At 38.9% G+C, this 16092-nt stretch overlaps 1 protein-coding gene across 17 annotated transcripts in view; it reads right to left on the bottom strand.

Annotated features, from left to right (window-relative positions):
- Positions 1–16092, bottom strand: part of ulk4 (unc-51 like kinase 4) — a 125872-nt gene that overhangs the window by 82941 nt on the left and 26839 nt on the right. For 16 of the 17 annotated variants that reach the window (XR_008386543.1, XR_008386542.1, XR_008386544.1 and 13 more), the window contains exons 19-21: positions 12185–12268; positions 2716–2877; positions 2395–2601 (exon numbers count right to left, since the gene is read on the bottom strand). Coding sequence is in view for 6 of the 17 variants with exons in the window: in XM_053630673.1 (XP_053486648.1) it covers positions 2395–2601; positions 2716–2877; positions 12185–12268 (453 nt within the window). In the remaining 11 variants the exon portion in view is untranslated. The remainder of the gene's footprint in view (positions 1–2394; positions 2602–2715; positions 2878–12184; positions 12269–16092) is intronic. The other variant, XR_008386540.1, reaches the window with a different exon arrangement.

Genomic DNA, 16092 nt, shown 5'->3' with positions numbered 1-16092 from the left:
GTATCAAGGGTAAAAAGGCATGGTCTCTAAATGTAGACTCTTTTAGAGCCATAGTTGCACTACCATGAACTCTTAATTATGACAATTGGTAAATCGGTAACTTTTAAAAGTCAATTACATAAATTTTTGGAATCTTCCAGACTGCGTAAAGAGACCGTGTATGTAAACTTTTGACTCACTGTTATTCTTATAGTGAATCAAGGCTGAAGTAAATTTGTCTCTAATCAGTAGTTTTAAAACGACCTCTGTTGTGAACAAAGTGGATGCCCTAACTGACTTGCCCAATGAAATGTATGGTAACATGAAATGTGCAGAGTTGTGAAAAACTTAGATTGAATATCTTTAGTCTAGGCGTATGTAAACTTTTGGCCTCAACTGTACAGCTCTGACCTGGATGTGTCTTGGGTAGGCCAGCTGTTTCAATTTCGAATTCTCAGAAATGATGAAATAAAAATTTGTTTATTAGGAAGCTGCATGGTGGCAAAATTATGCACATTAATCTGAATTCAGTTAAAGCTGATCTAGGCTATTCATATTCCAAATGAATATAACCCTAGCTATAAATAGTGTATAGAGTACTGTCCAATCTCGCAGGTGAAGTTTAGATGTATGAGGGTAAGGGTGCTAGTGGGTGGCAGCTTGTTGTTGAAGCTGAGTAACCATTTGCTCTGTTGTGCGACAGGTTCATGAATCAGATGCAGATTCTTTTTTTTTTTTCATGGTCTCAAATTTGTGCTCGTTTCTGCTTTGATAAACAGGGGCCAATGGCATATGAATCAATTTGATGAGTATGTAAATATGCCTCCATTTTCAGGTCTAGTAGCACAGTCAAGTGGAACACCAGAATAAAACTGCTGATGAATTCTGTCAATTTTTAAAAGGTATGATGCCCTAACCATTAAAAATCTCAATTGCCACTGTTTTTTTTTTATTTTTTTTATTTTTATAAATATAATTAATAAAGCAAACAGGGACTAGCAACCAATATTATTTCAGCTCGAGATCAATTTAATAATATCATGTGCATGCCCAGAGAAGATAAGGGAGAAAAAGATTTTATTCATATCTGCATCCAGTTGTGGTGGATAACATTCATTTACCAGACTAGCCAAGGAGTAACTGTATTAGTGCTAATGGCCAATTAGCTGTCTGAGGAAGTGAGGGACACTGTGATATGCAACAGCCAGTAGCAATGTGGGGCTTTCACTTGTTGGGGTTATTTTGTTTGCATTGCAAGTTTCTGTTGAGTAAAACCATTATGAAATATCATTCTATTTAAAAAATAATAATAATTAAAAGGTGGATTTTACCTCCAAAAGGTCATGTATTCTGTGCTCTGTAAGGACATTAGTTTTTGGTCATTTCTGAAATACCTAATTGCACTTTATATCCATTGCACTAAATAATACTAATTATACTAAATACCCATTGCACTTGCAAAGTAAGGACTAACCTATGACAGTTGTGGATACAGTGTGTGATCAGTTTGACGTTTGTTTATAAAATGCTCTTTTACATACATCAAATTCTATTTCATTGTCAGTGGTACACTACAGAAATCTTCATGGTTGAGCTCTCATTGTGCTAAGGCGCTCAGCAAAGCTGACTACAAGAAAAAAAAAAGTTATTAATAAATAATAATAAATAAATATATAAAGAAGAAGCCTCAGCAATCCGTGTCAAGACTATGGCTGTCTGAGCTCTTCTGGACAGAATATGTAAGTTTCTGTTTCACCGTCAATACAGGGCAATGCTAGACCGTTCACTAAAGTTTTCCCACAGAGCTTTCATTTTCCTGGCTCTCAGATATCCAGTGCAACAACACAGCCACTAGTCAGTCATTGATGGAATTTAAAATGCAATGTGCAAAGTGCAAATATGCCCCAAAATCAAAACCTCACAGAACATGACAAATGTAATATTAACAAACACAATTTCCTGACGAATACCAGAAACCATCAATTTGTTCCTGTTGGAAATACGTAATGACACATGCAATATTAATGTGCACCATTGTGCCAAGCAGCAGCCTCAATTTCTTTTGAGTAAGTACAATGAATTAAACAAACAAACAATTTATATGGTTTAATAACATGACAGCAATGACAGTATCATGCTTATTAGAACCCAAAACCAAATTAACATACACTTGCTTTAATTTAAAAATGGCTCAGGCAAAACTGTGGACTATCTGAAGGGCCCTGTGCACTGACGATCAATGTTTTTCACTGTTATGTTTAGTTGACATGAATCCTGCTTTCAGTTTTCTTGGCAATGTGTAGCTCTGGATGCTAATAAACACATTTTCCTTGCAGTTTAAGTAATATTATAAGTACTACTTCAAATTACAAGCATTTAAAGTGTGTTTGTGTGTGCGCGTGTGCGTATACATACTCTGTCCTGTATTAGTCTGTGAAGGTGTGCTCCGGATGCCAACATGGCGGCGAACATGGTGAGTATGTGCTGCTGCACACGGCTGATTCCTGACAAGCAGCTGAGGATGCTGGGTAATCCAACCTTGTCAATAACACTCTGGAATGCTGCCGTTGATTGACGGGTTATTCTACACAGAGCCTTGAGTGTGGGGGAAACAGTAACACTCTCGATAATGAAAGTGGGTCATCATAGATCTGAATCACTAACCTGAAAATCCCCTATAAATTACTCTATAAAGTAATTTGGATTTAGGAAAAACTTAAAAAGTGTGTTACTTACTGACATAGCACTGATCCGCAGTGCGTCCAGAGTCGAGTGAGTGAACAGATACCAGAGGGCAGGTCCCACTTCAGCTACGATAAAGCCCTGAGCACACCGAGACGGTCTGCTACATACATTCTCAATGATTTTTGCTGCCATGTGGTTCACGACCAGTTCCTCCTGTATGAAACGTTATAAACTTATTACATGCTACATCATCAGGTATAACATTACCATTAGTACAACCTATTTTTTTATTATTAAATCAATCATTCATTAAAAAAAAAACACTACTAAATGAATTCTACACACTATCATGATTAAGAAGAACAACAGTTGTTGGTATCTGATGGCAACAATAAGCTCACTTCTCTAACATAAGCTAAAATAAAACTAAACAGAAAGTATTACATTCAAATATGTAGGATTTCATCCCTCTCTACTGTAATATGTAAATATAAAAGCAGCAGATATAGCAGCTTCCAGGTTTCATGCAATTACATCATTGAAATATACTCCCTCAAAAACATCAGCTCTCAGTGAATAAATTCCTGAACTTGGCAAAGCCAAGGCCAGCAAATAAAAACTTATTTGTGCTGGTATTTTTCTCTAAGCCTTCTGTCCTTGAGCATATCTCTCCATGGCTGAAACGAGTGGAAATTAAAGATTTAACAGCATTCAACAAGCAGCAAGCGCACGGAAAAAGGAAAATACCACAATGTGGGAATATCTTTGAGGCACAGTTATTCTGTGCATTATTCCGACGCAATCGGCCTGCTTTTTCTGCAATAACACCAGCAAATCTTGTCTCAGTGGAAAGACTAGGTTCAAGTCAGTTTATAAAAGTGCCCCATCAGAGCACTGAAAACACACATGTATAGTAGAACACACGAACGCAATACTTATGTGTTAAGGGCAAAGACGGTCTAAGAAAGCTGCATCCAGAGTTGCTGCTTTAATTCTGGCCCACTCTGTGTTTCTGTGGAGAGGTTAGAGTGGTACTTTAGAGCTGAAGCTGAGGAGGCGCACAGAGAAAATGATTGACAGCCTGCTGGAGGGCAAGTTTGGAACAGGGTTGTGGAGCACGCACTTTTTTCTTGGTACATCTGCCTTTTCAGAAAAAGTGGGACCTAGAGAAAATAAAATTCCACTCTTAAATGCAAGGTTCCTCCATAACAAACTGTATTCTGAGGCAGGTCCGGGCATACAGTGGCACATCAGCAGCATGCCCGCCTTTGTACTATGGCCTACATGAGATGCTTTAAGGAACTAATGGAGAATTCTATACCATGACCCGCCGTTCATGTTGTCTCAGACTCCAACCCAAATGCCACAACTCTTCAAAAATAATGTAGGGATGTGATGTATAATTTATTGAATGTAGAACAAAGCTTTCCTCTGATCATATAAGATTTATTAGGGCAAAAAAGCCAATTATTCAAATCATGAACAACACTCAGTTTGACTTGCTGCTGAAGTCCTGTCCTCTGGATAAATATATTAGCATGAGAAGCAAGCAAAAAGCCACTTCTCATACACAGCATGAGCGCCATACAGCTATAGAGAGTCGCCTATATGTTTATTTATACACTACCTCCCGTGTGAGTGCACAGCCCAAATCTATACAGTGTCAGAGTTTGGGGTTACATAGTACACATTAAGAGAAAAAAAGATGAGGACAGCTATTCTCTAGGGTACTTCCTCTGTAGCTGTCTCCCTCTCCCACACACACACACACACACACACACACACACACACACACTTATACACATTCACCTTCTCAGCATTCCAGCTTTACTTTAGCCCAGGGCCATGTTCAAGCCAAAGTTTACCAGAATTATGTATCTCCCACCTAAATTCATATCTACAGAATCAGCATTCCTGTGTGTTACTCCACAGCTGAAGGTCAGTTATGAGAGGTCTTAATTATTTTGACACATTTACATATTACTAACACAATGCAATAATTTATTGACAGAACATGATGAATAAGCCTCATATTCAGTTATTTTTATTAAATTAATAGAAGTTGAAATCAAGTTTAAATCCTTAATAGAAATTGTGGTTTGTGATTGTATCCTTTCTGGGGAATTAATTTGACTGAGTAGATTGTTCAAAGTGTGGTAACTGTTAGTGTAGTGTCTTTTTGCAGCTATCTGTATTATTCTTTCATTCAATCATTCAACTTCAGTAAGCGCTTTATCCTGATCAGGGTCATCCCTGGTTCCTGGTATCCCAGGAACACTGGGCACAAGGTGGGAATACACCCTGGGTCGGACACCAGTTTATCACGAGGCACACTTTACATAAACACATTCATACTTAGGAGCAATTTAGCATAGCAATTTCACCTGCATGCATTTTTTTTGGAAGGTGGAAGGAAACCAGAGAACCTGGAGGAAACTCACATGGAGAACATGCACAGTAACCTGAGCTCAGGATTAAACCAGGGACCCTGGAGTTGTGAGGTGACAATGCTACCTGTATTCATGCATCATAAAATCAAAGAGCCTAACAGATGCAACATGCAAAAGTAGAATATGCAAACGACACAATAGTTTATAAAACATTTCCATTTCCAAGCTAAGCTTAACAAAATAATAGACTCCAGCACCTTTATATTATCTGTTAAAAAATCCAGTGCAGAAGTTTATTAATAAAATCCCAGAATGCCTGAAATGTTCGATTGGATAGGGATCAGCAGTGCTTGTTTCACTCAGGGCAGCTTTAGTGATTTCCAGTAAAAAGTGGTGCGCTTCAATATGAAATCAATTCTCAAGCCTCACACCAAGCACAAGCTACAACAAGCAGCAACTGGGAGTGAACAGGGGACTCTATTTTACACCCAAATATCTACAAACATAACTTTAATGTATTAAAAATCTCCTAGCTGGCTTCTAGAAATAGCTGATAGCTACCTCCTGTAGCTTATCTATGTTAAGACACCAAGTAATGGGTTTAAAATATCAAAAAGCCTCTAATATGTAACATTACCTAAAATTAAATATACAGTAATAAATACATTGAGAGCTGATCATTGGTGAAGTGCTACAATGTTAATTAGTTAGCTAAGCTCTCTAACTTTATAGCCTTGAACATTAACTGTAACTATATATAGTTAAAGTGTATGTGTTTTCAGTAAAATACAAAAAAAGATCTCTGTAAAATTGTTGTGCTACAAGAGGAATCAAACATAGGATGTGTTGTTATAGGAAAACAATGAGGTGGTAACAGGTCACATCACACAACCTACCACTGATTAGATTTCTTATAAGGAATACATCTAGTCATGCCTTATTCCTTACATATAGGAAGTGAAGGTGTGCAGGTTAACTGTTGCAAAATTACCCGTTATTCTACGGCTTGTATTATTAATGTGTCGCTAGGAAAAGAAGCTGCTTCATTAATTTCACAACTGGCCGATGCAGCCTGCAAACCTGCACAGGAATATTCTGCACTGTTCTCATGGGCTAAGACATTACTGAGCATACATGGAAATCCTAGTTAACAACAATGGAGTTTGTTACTTTGCTAGGTAGCATGCTTTTGTTTATCAGGGAAAGAGAGATGATGATGATGAGGTGTTTGTTTTGTTTCAGGGTCTAACTGTTCGGGTTACTGTTCGTGTGGAGAACATGTGAAGCTCCACAAGTTCACATGGGTTCTCTAGTTTCCAAAACATGCAGGTGGATTGACTACACTACATTGTCCATAGGTGTGAATAAGTGTGTGATGGACTGGCATGCCATACAGGGTGAACTCTCCTGCCTCAGGTTCCCAGAATAGGCTCTAGAGACACTTATTGGCACCCTTTTAGTCAGTACTTTTTGCTGCCTTCCTTTGCCAAGACAACAGCTCTGAGTCTTCTCCTATAATGCCTGATGAGGTTGGAGAATACATGGCAAGAGATCTGAGACCGTCCCTCAATACAGAATCTCTCCAGGTCCTTCATATTTCGAGGTCCATGCTGGTGGACTCTCCACTTCAGTTCACCCCACAGGTTTTCTATGGGTTTCAAGTCAGGGGACTGGGAGGCCATGGCAGGACCTTGATTTTGTGGTCAGTAAACCATTTTTATGTTGATTTTGATGTATATTTTGGATCATTGTCCTACTGGAAGATCTAACCAAGGCCCATTTTAATCTTTCTGGCAGAGGCAGTCAGGTTTTCATTTAATATCTGTTGATATTTGATAGAGTCCATGAGAATGTTTTATATTAAGCGCTTCAAACAAACTCGTAAGTGTATTAACGTGGCTTGTCGTATCAGACATGTTTTCTTCAGCACAGAAATTACATTTTTGCATTTATATCTTTATCTGTAAATGTTAGAAATTCACACCAGTATTTCCATTTTACATAAAGTGTCGTCCTGACAGCGCGTGAGTCTCCATTAAACTTCACTGAATGAGCGCGAGTCCATGCATGCGCGTCAATCAAACAGTGCAACAGAAAGGAAGCGCAACAATTCTGACTAAAATATTCATTTTGATCAAATATGTTGTTTTATGCTATATTTAGCAACAAAAGTAATTGTGTTTTTTATGAGAGCAGTAACTGTAATGGGGTTAGAACATGGAATTGTATAGAAATGTAAGAAGTGTCGTACATTTACAGAATAAAGTAACGTTACTGTGTTCAGATGAGTGAATGTGTGTTACTGCAGAATATTCATCCTCCTTCCAGTTAACACTTAGTTTGTGCTTTTGTTTTCCTTTTCTTTTTCTTTTTTTTTTTTTTTAATAGCATTTTTAATATAATGATTTAACTTCTGTTTTAAAGCTTCTGGACAATCAGTTGTTCTTTTTCCCCCAAAATATAATGTTAATATTTTAAAAAATCCTTTGCACAATGTATAGCATAGCCCACATAGATACATTTAATACCTTTTTCATAGCCTTCAATTTGCACAGTGTTTGAAGGACAACATCTGGCAGAATGTGAAATAACGTTAATAATAATGTTAATATAAATAATAATGTTGGTGTTTTTTTTTTTTTTTTAGAAAATAACACAGAAAATAGAAATTGGCCTTTTAATCCAACCAATCGATCAATCGAAGAAATAATCGACAGATTAATTGATTATCAAAATAATCGTTAGTTGCAGCCCTACCACGGATTTTCCGCAGACTTGGGCAAAGACGCGTCATGTGACATCATCACAGTGCACATTCAGCCCTCTTCGATTCACACGTGTTGAACAGGAGTACAGATAAAAGGTCTCATTTACCAACAATCATCACTGCAAAGACCATGCAAACAATTTCACGCAATTGCAAGTTCGTCAATTCAAGTAGTTTTCTGCAAAAAGCACAACAAACGCTGCAAATTACATCGCAAATTAAAAGAAAAAAAAAGCCGCCGCAATATCAAGCACTTTTGGCCAGAACAATAACACAATACTCTGCAAAATCCTGTATGGACTGAATTGTTAATCTCAAGATTTGTTTCAGCAGAGGGTCCATTTGAAACCTCTGTATTATTCATGCATGTGTATGCACGTGTGTGGGAAAACAAACTTAACCAGAGTAACTAAATCCATTAGAGTGGGTCTATATAAAGTGTGTGTTTGTGTGCTAGGTGTCAAAGAAGGAGAGGGGAGAGAGAGGAGAGACAACGAGAGAGCGAGAGTGAGTGAGAGTAAGAGAGAGAGAGACACACACACACAAAGCGAGAGAGACAGAGACTACAATTATGTCCATCTGAAGGAGCAGCACACCTGGCCTAAATAAAAAGCTATGTAAATCAGTCTCGCCAGCTAGTGCTTTCATTACACTACTCTCAAATGTTTCATCTGCCCTAGTCTCTCTCTCGACTCCATTAATCCTCCTTCACAGCCAATCACAACCAAACACACTTTCATTAGCACTAATGTGGCCACAAAGCATCACACTCAGATGCCTGTAACAGACATGAGATGGCATACACACAGATTTTTAAAAAAATATTCTTTAAAAAACCATCTACATTAAAGCTAGCTTTAATTATAGGCATTTAACCTACATACGCTTTGAAATGAATTAAAACAAGTATACTACTCTATAAACACAGTATCTAGTCATCTGTGTAATCAGTAATTAGTAACTGCAGCTTGCGCAACCAGAAATGAATCTGTTCCGTGAATCCACAGCCCTAATGCTGCGTATACTGCACTGCTCATGACTGATTTAGCAGCGTCTCTTCACTAAACATGCGAAGATGCTTGAGCCATAGCATGACGTGACACAGCAGATGAGGGACACAGATAGAGTGGTATGTACTACAGCCCAGAACCGATAATTATACAGAGTCATACAAGGGTCAGCACAGTGTAGGGGTATCATATCATAGAGGCCTGATAGCAGGAATATTCACACTGTCGGTGTGAGTGGGTGTGTTATAAATATTTAATGGAGAAATACTGTGATGCCTGGTTTCAGCCTTGGGCTCTAATACATGCCACTTAAGAGATGAGTGCATATAGACCTTTCATCATGTGTGCCACACACACACACACACACACACACACACACAAGCTGACCTGGAATTCAGTCTACATGGTAGTCTCCTTCTCACTCTAAATTAAGAACATTCACTGTGGATTGAGCACTTTTTTTTTTTTTTTTTACACAACACAGTGTACCTGGACAAGTCTCTCTATCTTTTCCCAGTGAATACTGAATTTCTCTACCTCTTTTTTCTCCTCAAAACCTGCATGTCCTATTTCCTGAGCTAATCCACCTCTAAAAAAAAAAAAAAAGAGAGAGAGCGCCTTTAACAGACATTGCAATTACTGTCTATCAACCTTCTTCCATACCTACAAAAAAATACACATTCACAAAGAAATCTCGCATTTCTAGGCCTGTCTCATCGTTCAATTTTTCTCTCTTCATTTCTCTTAAAGTCTCAACACGCTGTACAACAATGTTTCGCAACCCTCATCCTGGCGTCTCCCTAACCTGCAGGTTTTGTTGTTTTTCCCTGCAGATGATCGGATAATTAACAGTGGGTGTGTTACAGAAAGAACAAAATGTACAAGACTAGTTAATTTAGGATCTGGTTTTGACACCAATGGAAACTAACACCAATACATTTACTAATTTGACAGACAATGTTATCGAAGAATGCATCAACACCATTTTTCAGACAGAGTATGAAAACAAGTAAATGTTTTTGGTACTCTGCAATACCGATATAGAAATGAGCAACATAGTACTAATCAATCAGGGAAGTCACCAAATATTTTATTTAGCAATGTTTATGTTACCCTGGTTTACACAGTGATCATGAAAAGTGCACACGTGTATGTTCATGTACTTGAGCTACAAAGGCTCATTCTTGATTTCAGATGAAGTGCATTACCAAGCTATATTAGTTACTTTGGATCAACTCGGCTCGAGAAGGGTTGTATTGTAGGAAGATGCTGTACATTAGTGCTTCCTCTTAATATTTCTACAGAGAACAATTAGCAGTGTGTGTTGCTTTAATTACCATCATTAATCATAAAATACTTCCAGATCGCTGTCATTTTGTGTCACCTGTTCAACAAATGCTAGGCTTACTCACCATAGTACATGGAATCAGATTTTGTATAGGAGCTTTTTTATGAGTATGAGTAAATGATTATGGGATCTGAACAATACCCAATATCTGTATCATTGCATCCCTACTTTCACAGCAGCCCTGAGCCCTAACCATTAAGCCACCGCTGCCCTATTGAAAACCATACAGCAAAATTATATTCATCCATCCATTTTCTGTACAGATTATCTTACATAGGGTCACGGGGAGCCTGGAGGCTATCCCAGGGTACGCTGACACAAGGCAGGGGGACACCCTGGATGGGGTGCCAATCCATCGCAGGGCACAATTGCACACACACACACTACGGACAATTTAGTGATGCCAATGAGTCTAAAACGCACGTCTTTTGACTGAGGGAGGAAACCGGAGTACCCAGAGGAAACCCGCAAAGCACAGGGAGAACATGCAAACTCACTCACGCACACAGGTGCGTGGAGGGATTTTAAACCCCCAACCCTGGAGATGCGAGGCAAACGTGCTAACAATTAAGCCACCGTGCCCCTCGCAAAATGACATCAGATTTCTTAAAGTTTCCAACATTGCTTCATATAATTGCAGCTTTAGCACACATAACTGTCATTAGCAGAAAGCAGGAAGCAAGAAAAGAGAGTAAGCAAGATTGCTGCTTGCAGTGTAAAGGTGCTCACTGATTACTTGGGACTATTAATGCAATGAGCCGGACTAGTTTATCAGCTGTCCTGGAATGGAAGAGTGCTCTCTGTGTCCCCTGTGGGAACACAAGTATACTATTAGTCAAGGTGTTAAGGCACGGGCACAGAGAGGTACACAGCTAGCGGTCTCATTACAGCATGCCGGGTACGCAGCAAAAACAAATCACCTTATTAAACAGGGCGCCTCCCCAGCACCTCACACATGCACAGTGGCACAAACAGGGGAGGTAATACTAAAAATAATCTACCAATAAAGCATTTGATGGCCGTATGCAAAGCAATTAAGTTTGAGAAATCTAGATGGCAAAAATGCTTCTCTTTGCCTGGAGACACAGGTTAAGTTTTCTACAAATAAAAAGTTACTGAGTGTTAAATGTGAGTTTCTGTAAGAATTTCACGAGTTAAAGGTTTCACCTCTGAGCCTCTCAAGCACTGTAATGAGAAAGTCATTTCATTTATGCCACAACTTCAGGAATATCTACCCAAAGGCAATGCTACTCCTACAAACTCTACAGAATAACAAAAGCAAAGTAGTGGGTTAAATTTGGGCACTTATACAAAGTGCTAGCGTGCAAACAACCTTTGATAGCTACTGACAGGCTAACAGACAAAAAAAAAATTGGCAGCTGCTGAACCAGTACTTGAAGACGTCAATCAAATAATGAGATTTTCGTCAACTGAGGAAATAACTGTCTAATTTTAGCTCATACTGAAGCATTGCAGTGTGTTTTTACTAACAAATTCTGTCCAGATTTGGTCATTTTATAAGCTTGTGCCAGCTGTAGCAGTTGTTACCACTGTCTTCCTATGATTCCTTCTGATCCTCCCATGCTAATAATTCGATAACCAAACTATAATGTGAGAATTATATGTGAGAGCACCTGTGTGAGAGGACGACAGAGAGATTTTTGGGGACACTGCAGTGAGCTCTGTAACATGGTCTGTGCAGCCAGGGCTGAAGGAAGCCTACAGTATGTTTCACCATTAAACAGCACAGGCTGTGTTAAGCACTGTTGTGGTGATAAGCAGAAACATTACTGGAAAATGCTGCTGCAGGTGCGTTGTGCGAGTATGACAGCACTGACTGATGACTGAGTCTGCCATACACCCTTGACTTGCGGCTAGCAAACAATGCCTGTAGGGGCTGCAGAGGGTTCATTATCACGCAGATCCCCCACTCCCCAGTTCCTAAAAAAAATAATAAAAAAAAAAACACACACACACCATGCTGAGGACAGCGCAGCAGTCTTACCCCTTCCCGAAGGCACCTCATTAACACAGTGTAGGCGGCAGCAGGAACGACCCACAATCCTCCTGGGTGCTCTTTCTTTTCCTCCTGCAGGGAAGAAAGAGAGTGAGATGGAGAAGGAGAGAGAGAGAGAGAGAGAGAGAGAGAGAGAGAGAGAAGGAGAGAGAGTTGAGGGGGGGTAGAAGAGTGACTCATTTCATTGAGGGAACAATTAAATGTGGTGTAAAGCAGCAGCCATCATAATTAGGCAAAATAAACCAACTTCACAGACAACTCTATTGCTTTACACTGCCAGCTCTGGTGGAAGTAAGACAAGCAGCGTAAATGCAAATGCTATTAAAAAAAAACAAAAAAAAAACGGAGTGTGTCAATTAGCGGGGAAAAGAAGCATAAACCACTCCAGACCAAGCAGAATCCAAAACACACTCAACTTTGGCTGCAAAAACACTGAGCGACATAAACATTACCAGCATGCTAAAGCGGCATTACCATCTCATTCAAGGCCTATTTTTTACAGCAAATTGCACATATTGTGAAAGTGCCAAATAAAACATTTATCTCCACAACCTTCTCAGTGATGATTAATGACCTTAAAAACTCTTACAGAAAATACAAAGTTCATGAATAAAATTAGCAGAAAGAAAATTAATAGAAATGACACTTCAGATTTTTTATATTTTAAGGATCTGTTTTTCCACACAAACAAAAAGAAAGCATAGTTTTCTGGTTTAATACTAGTGTATTGCTAATTGGTTTGGTGTAAACCAGATTTTTTTTTTCTGTTTATGCTCAGTCACTATTTGCGTATTTTGAAACGAATGTGTCTTTGATGATGTAGCTTAGAGATGTGTCATTTAAAATTGGCTGGAGCAAAGGGACATAACTCGGTTTGTTCCAAAACTGCACTTGTGATATCCCCTGTCCCCTGTCAAAATAATATTTTCCTAACTTTGAGGGGAAGATTAGAAATCCGGTCATTTATCAGCCCCTAGTCACTTCATTTCAATATACAGTCATGTAAAAATAAGTACACCCCATGGAAATCTATTTATACACATTGGACAAGCAAACATTTAATCCTCTTTGAAACAGTACCTATTAATAAAGTTGATACACTATCAAATGATACCTAAAATTTACATTTTGTAGTAATTTTCACAATTTAAATTAACAAAATAACAGATCAGTCACATTGAAAAATTAAATACACCCCTTCATGATTGGGTGCCAGTGATTAGAAGCTGCTTAGGGAGTGCAGGTGGAACCGGTCTTATTTATACCCCTCTCATATCTACTGTCTGGTGTTCCCTTTGCTATTGAGGTCTGTGGTATCATGCCAAGATCTAAAGAGTTATGTAAGGCCTTCAGAAAAAATGTTGTGGATGCCTATTAGTCTGGCAAGGGATTTAAAAAGATCTCCAAATTATTTAAAATACATCATTCCACTGTAAGGAAAATCATGTACAAATGATGCAGATTTCAAACGACTGCCATTAGTCTAGGACTGGCCATCCCAGCAAATTCAGCCCAAGAGCAGACAATCTGATACAAAAAGAAGTCTCCAAGAACCTCAAAATTTCATCACAGGATCTACTAGAAAGTCTCGCAACTGTTGATGTCAAAGTGCATGCTTCTACAATCAGAAACAGATTGCACAAATTTGACCTGCATGGGAGGCGTGCCAAGAAAAAGCCTTTGCAAGACTGCAGTTTGCCAATGAGCATATAGGCAAAGACCAGACCTTTTGGAATAATGCGCTCTGGAGAGATGAATCAAAGATAAAGTTGTTTAGCCATAGTAACAGCAGACATGTTTGGCACAGACCAAAGACAGCTTTTTAGGAGAAGCACCTCATACCAACTGTGAAGCACGGTGGTGGAACTGTTATGGTTTGTGGTTTCTTTGCTGCCTCAGAGGCTGGACAGCTTGCATTCATTGATTCATCTATGAATTCTGCATCATATCAAAGAGTGCTTGAAGATAATGTGAGGCCATCTCACATTCAACAGGATAATGATCCTAAGCACACTAGCAAATCCACCAAAGAATGGCTCAAAAAGAAAAAATGGAGGGTTATGGAATGGCCTAGTCAAAGCCCAGATTTGAATCCCATTGAAATGTTGTGGGGGGATTTGAAACGGGCCGTACATGCAAGAAAACCCTCTTGCAATCTTGCAACTGAAAGAATATTGCATGGAAGAGTGGTCAAAAATTCCAGCAAGCTGATGACAGAGACTGGTGGACAATTATGCAAAATGCCTACAAGAAGTTATTTCTTCTACAGAGGGCAATACGATCTTCTGAAGCTGAAGGTGTACTTATTTTTTACACAGAAGATTATCACATCTATTGATATTTCTGTTGAATAAATGATTGAAAAATCTATTTTTCCTTGTGGTTTTGTTCAAGAATATCAACTTCATTAATAAGTATTGTTTCAAAGAGGATCAAATGTTTGTTTGTCCAAACACATTAAAAAAGCCAACAATTTCCATGGGGTGTACTTATTTTTTCACATGACTGTATGTTCAGCTACTTCATCCAAATACTAATGAATTACAACTGACTGCTCTCATTTGTTCAACTGAGACTGTTCTTATTAGCTCAAACAGTTGATAATATGAACTGAACCTACAGTTAATAGAATCAGTAGAATTTATGACAAAACTAAAGCAGAGATTCTCTAAATGTATTGTGGCAAGTTAAATGGTTATTTAATCCAGTCACAATCTTGTCCTCCCTTCTAAAATCTTAGGGGCAAAATGCCAAACAAAAAAAATGTTTCTGAAGCTTATTTTAGCCATGCATTTCACAGAATATACAACCCCAATTCCGAAAAAGTTGGGACAGTATGGAAAATGCTAATAAAAACAAAGAAGAGTGATTTGTAAATACACTTTGACTTGTATTTAAACACAAAACGTATAAAGACAAGGTATTTGATGTTTTACCTAATCAACTGCATAGTTTTTTTTTTTTTAAGGTAAACGTTTATTTTGAAATTGATGCATACAACATGTTCAAAAAAGGTTGGGACAGGGGCAATTTAGGACTAATAGCGATGTGACCAGTTGACCAGAATTCTTCTAATCATAGTATATAAGGAGCCTCCAAAAAAGGCCCAGTCCTTCAAGAGCAAGGATGAGTCGAGGCTCGCCAATCTGCCAACAGATGCGTCAGCAAATAATCCAATACTTTGAGAACAACATTTCCCAAAGACAAATCAGTAGGATTTTGGGCATTTCACCTCCTACAGTGCACAATAGATTCAAGGAATCCGGTCAAATCTCGGTGCATAAAGGGAAAGACTGAAAACTACTTCTGAATGTGCGTGATCTCCAATCCCTCAGACGTCACTGTCTTAAAAACTGTCATGAGTCTGTAATAGGTATCCTGACATGGGCTCGGGAATACTTTGGTAACCTTCGTCAGTCAACACCATTCGCCGCTGCATCCACAGATGCAAGTTAAGGCTTTACTACGCAAAGCAGAAGTCATACATCAACAATGTCCAGAAGCACCGCCGACTTCTCTGGGCTCGGTCTCATCTGAGATGGACAATGGCACAGTGGAATCATGTTCTGTGGTCCAAGGAGTCAACATTTCAAATAGTTTTTGGACAAAACGGCCGTTCTGTTCTCCGGGTCAAAGAGGAAATGGACCAAAGCTGTTATCAGCATCAGGTCCAAAAGTCAGCGTCCGTCATGGTATGGGGGTGTGTCAGTGCCCATGGCATGGGTAACTTGCACATCTGTGAGGGCATCATTAATGCAGAAAGATATGTACACATTTTGGAGAAACATATTCTGCCATCAAGAGCAGGACAACGCCAAACCACATTCTGCCCGGATTACAAGCGCATGGTTGCGTAAGCAGAGCGTGCAGGTGCTAGCATGGCCTGCCTGCAGTCC

The sequence above is a fragment of the Ictalurus furcatus genome, chromosome 1, assembly GCF_023375685.1.
Source record: "Ictalurus furcatus strain D&B chromosome 1, Billie_1.0, whole genome shotgun sequence".
Classification (NCBI taxonomy): domain Eukaryota; kingdom Metazoa; phylum Chordata; class Actinopteri; order Siluriformes; family Ictaluridae; genus Ictalurus; species Ictalurus furcatus.
The sequence above is the reverse complement of the archived record's forward strand: the minus strand, read 5'-3'. Positions and strand labels throughout refer to the sequence as shown.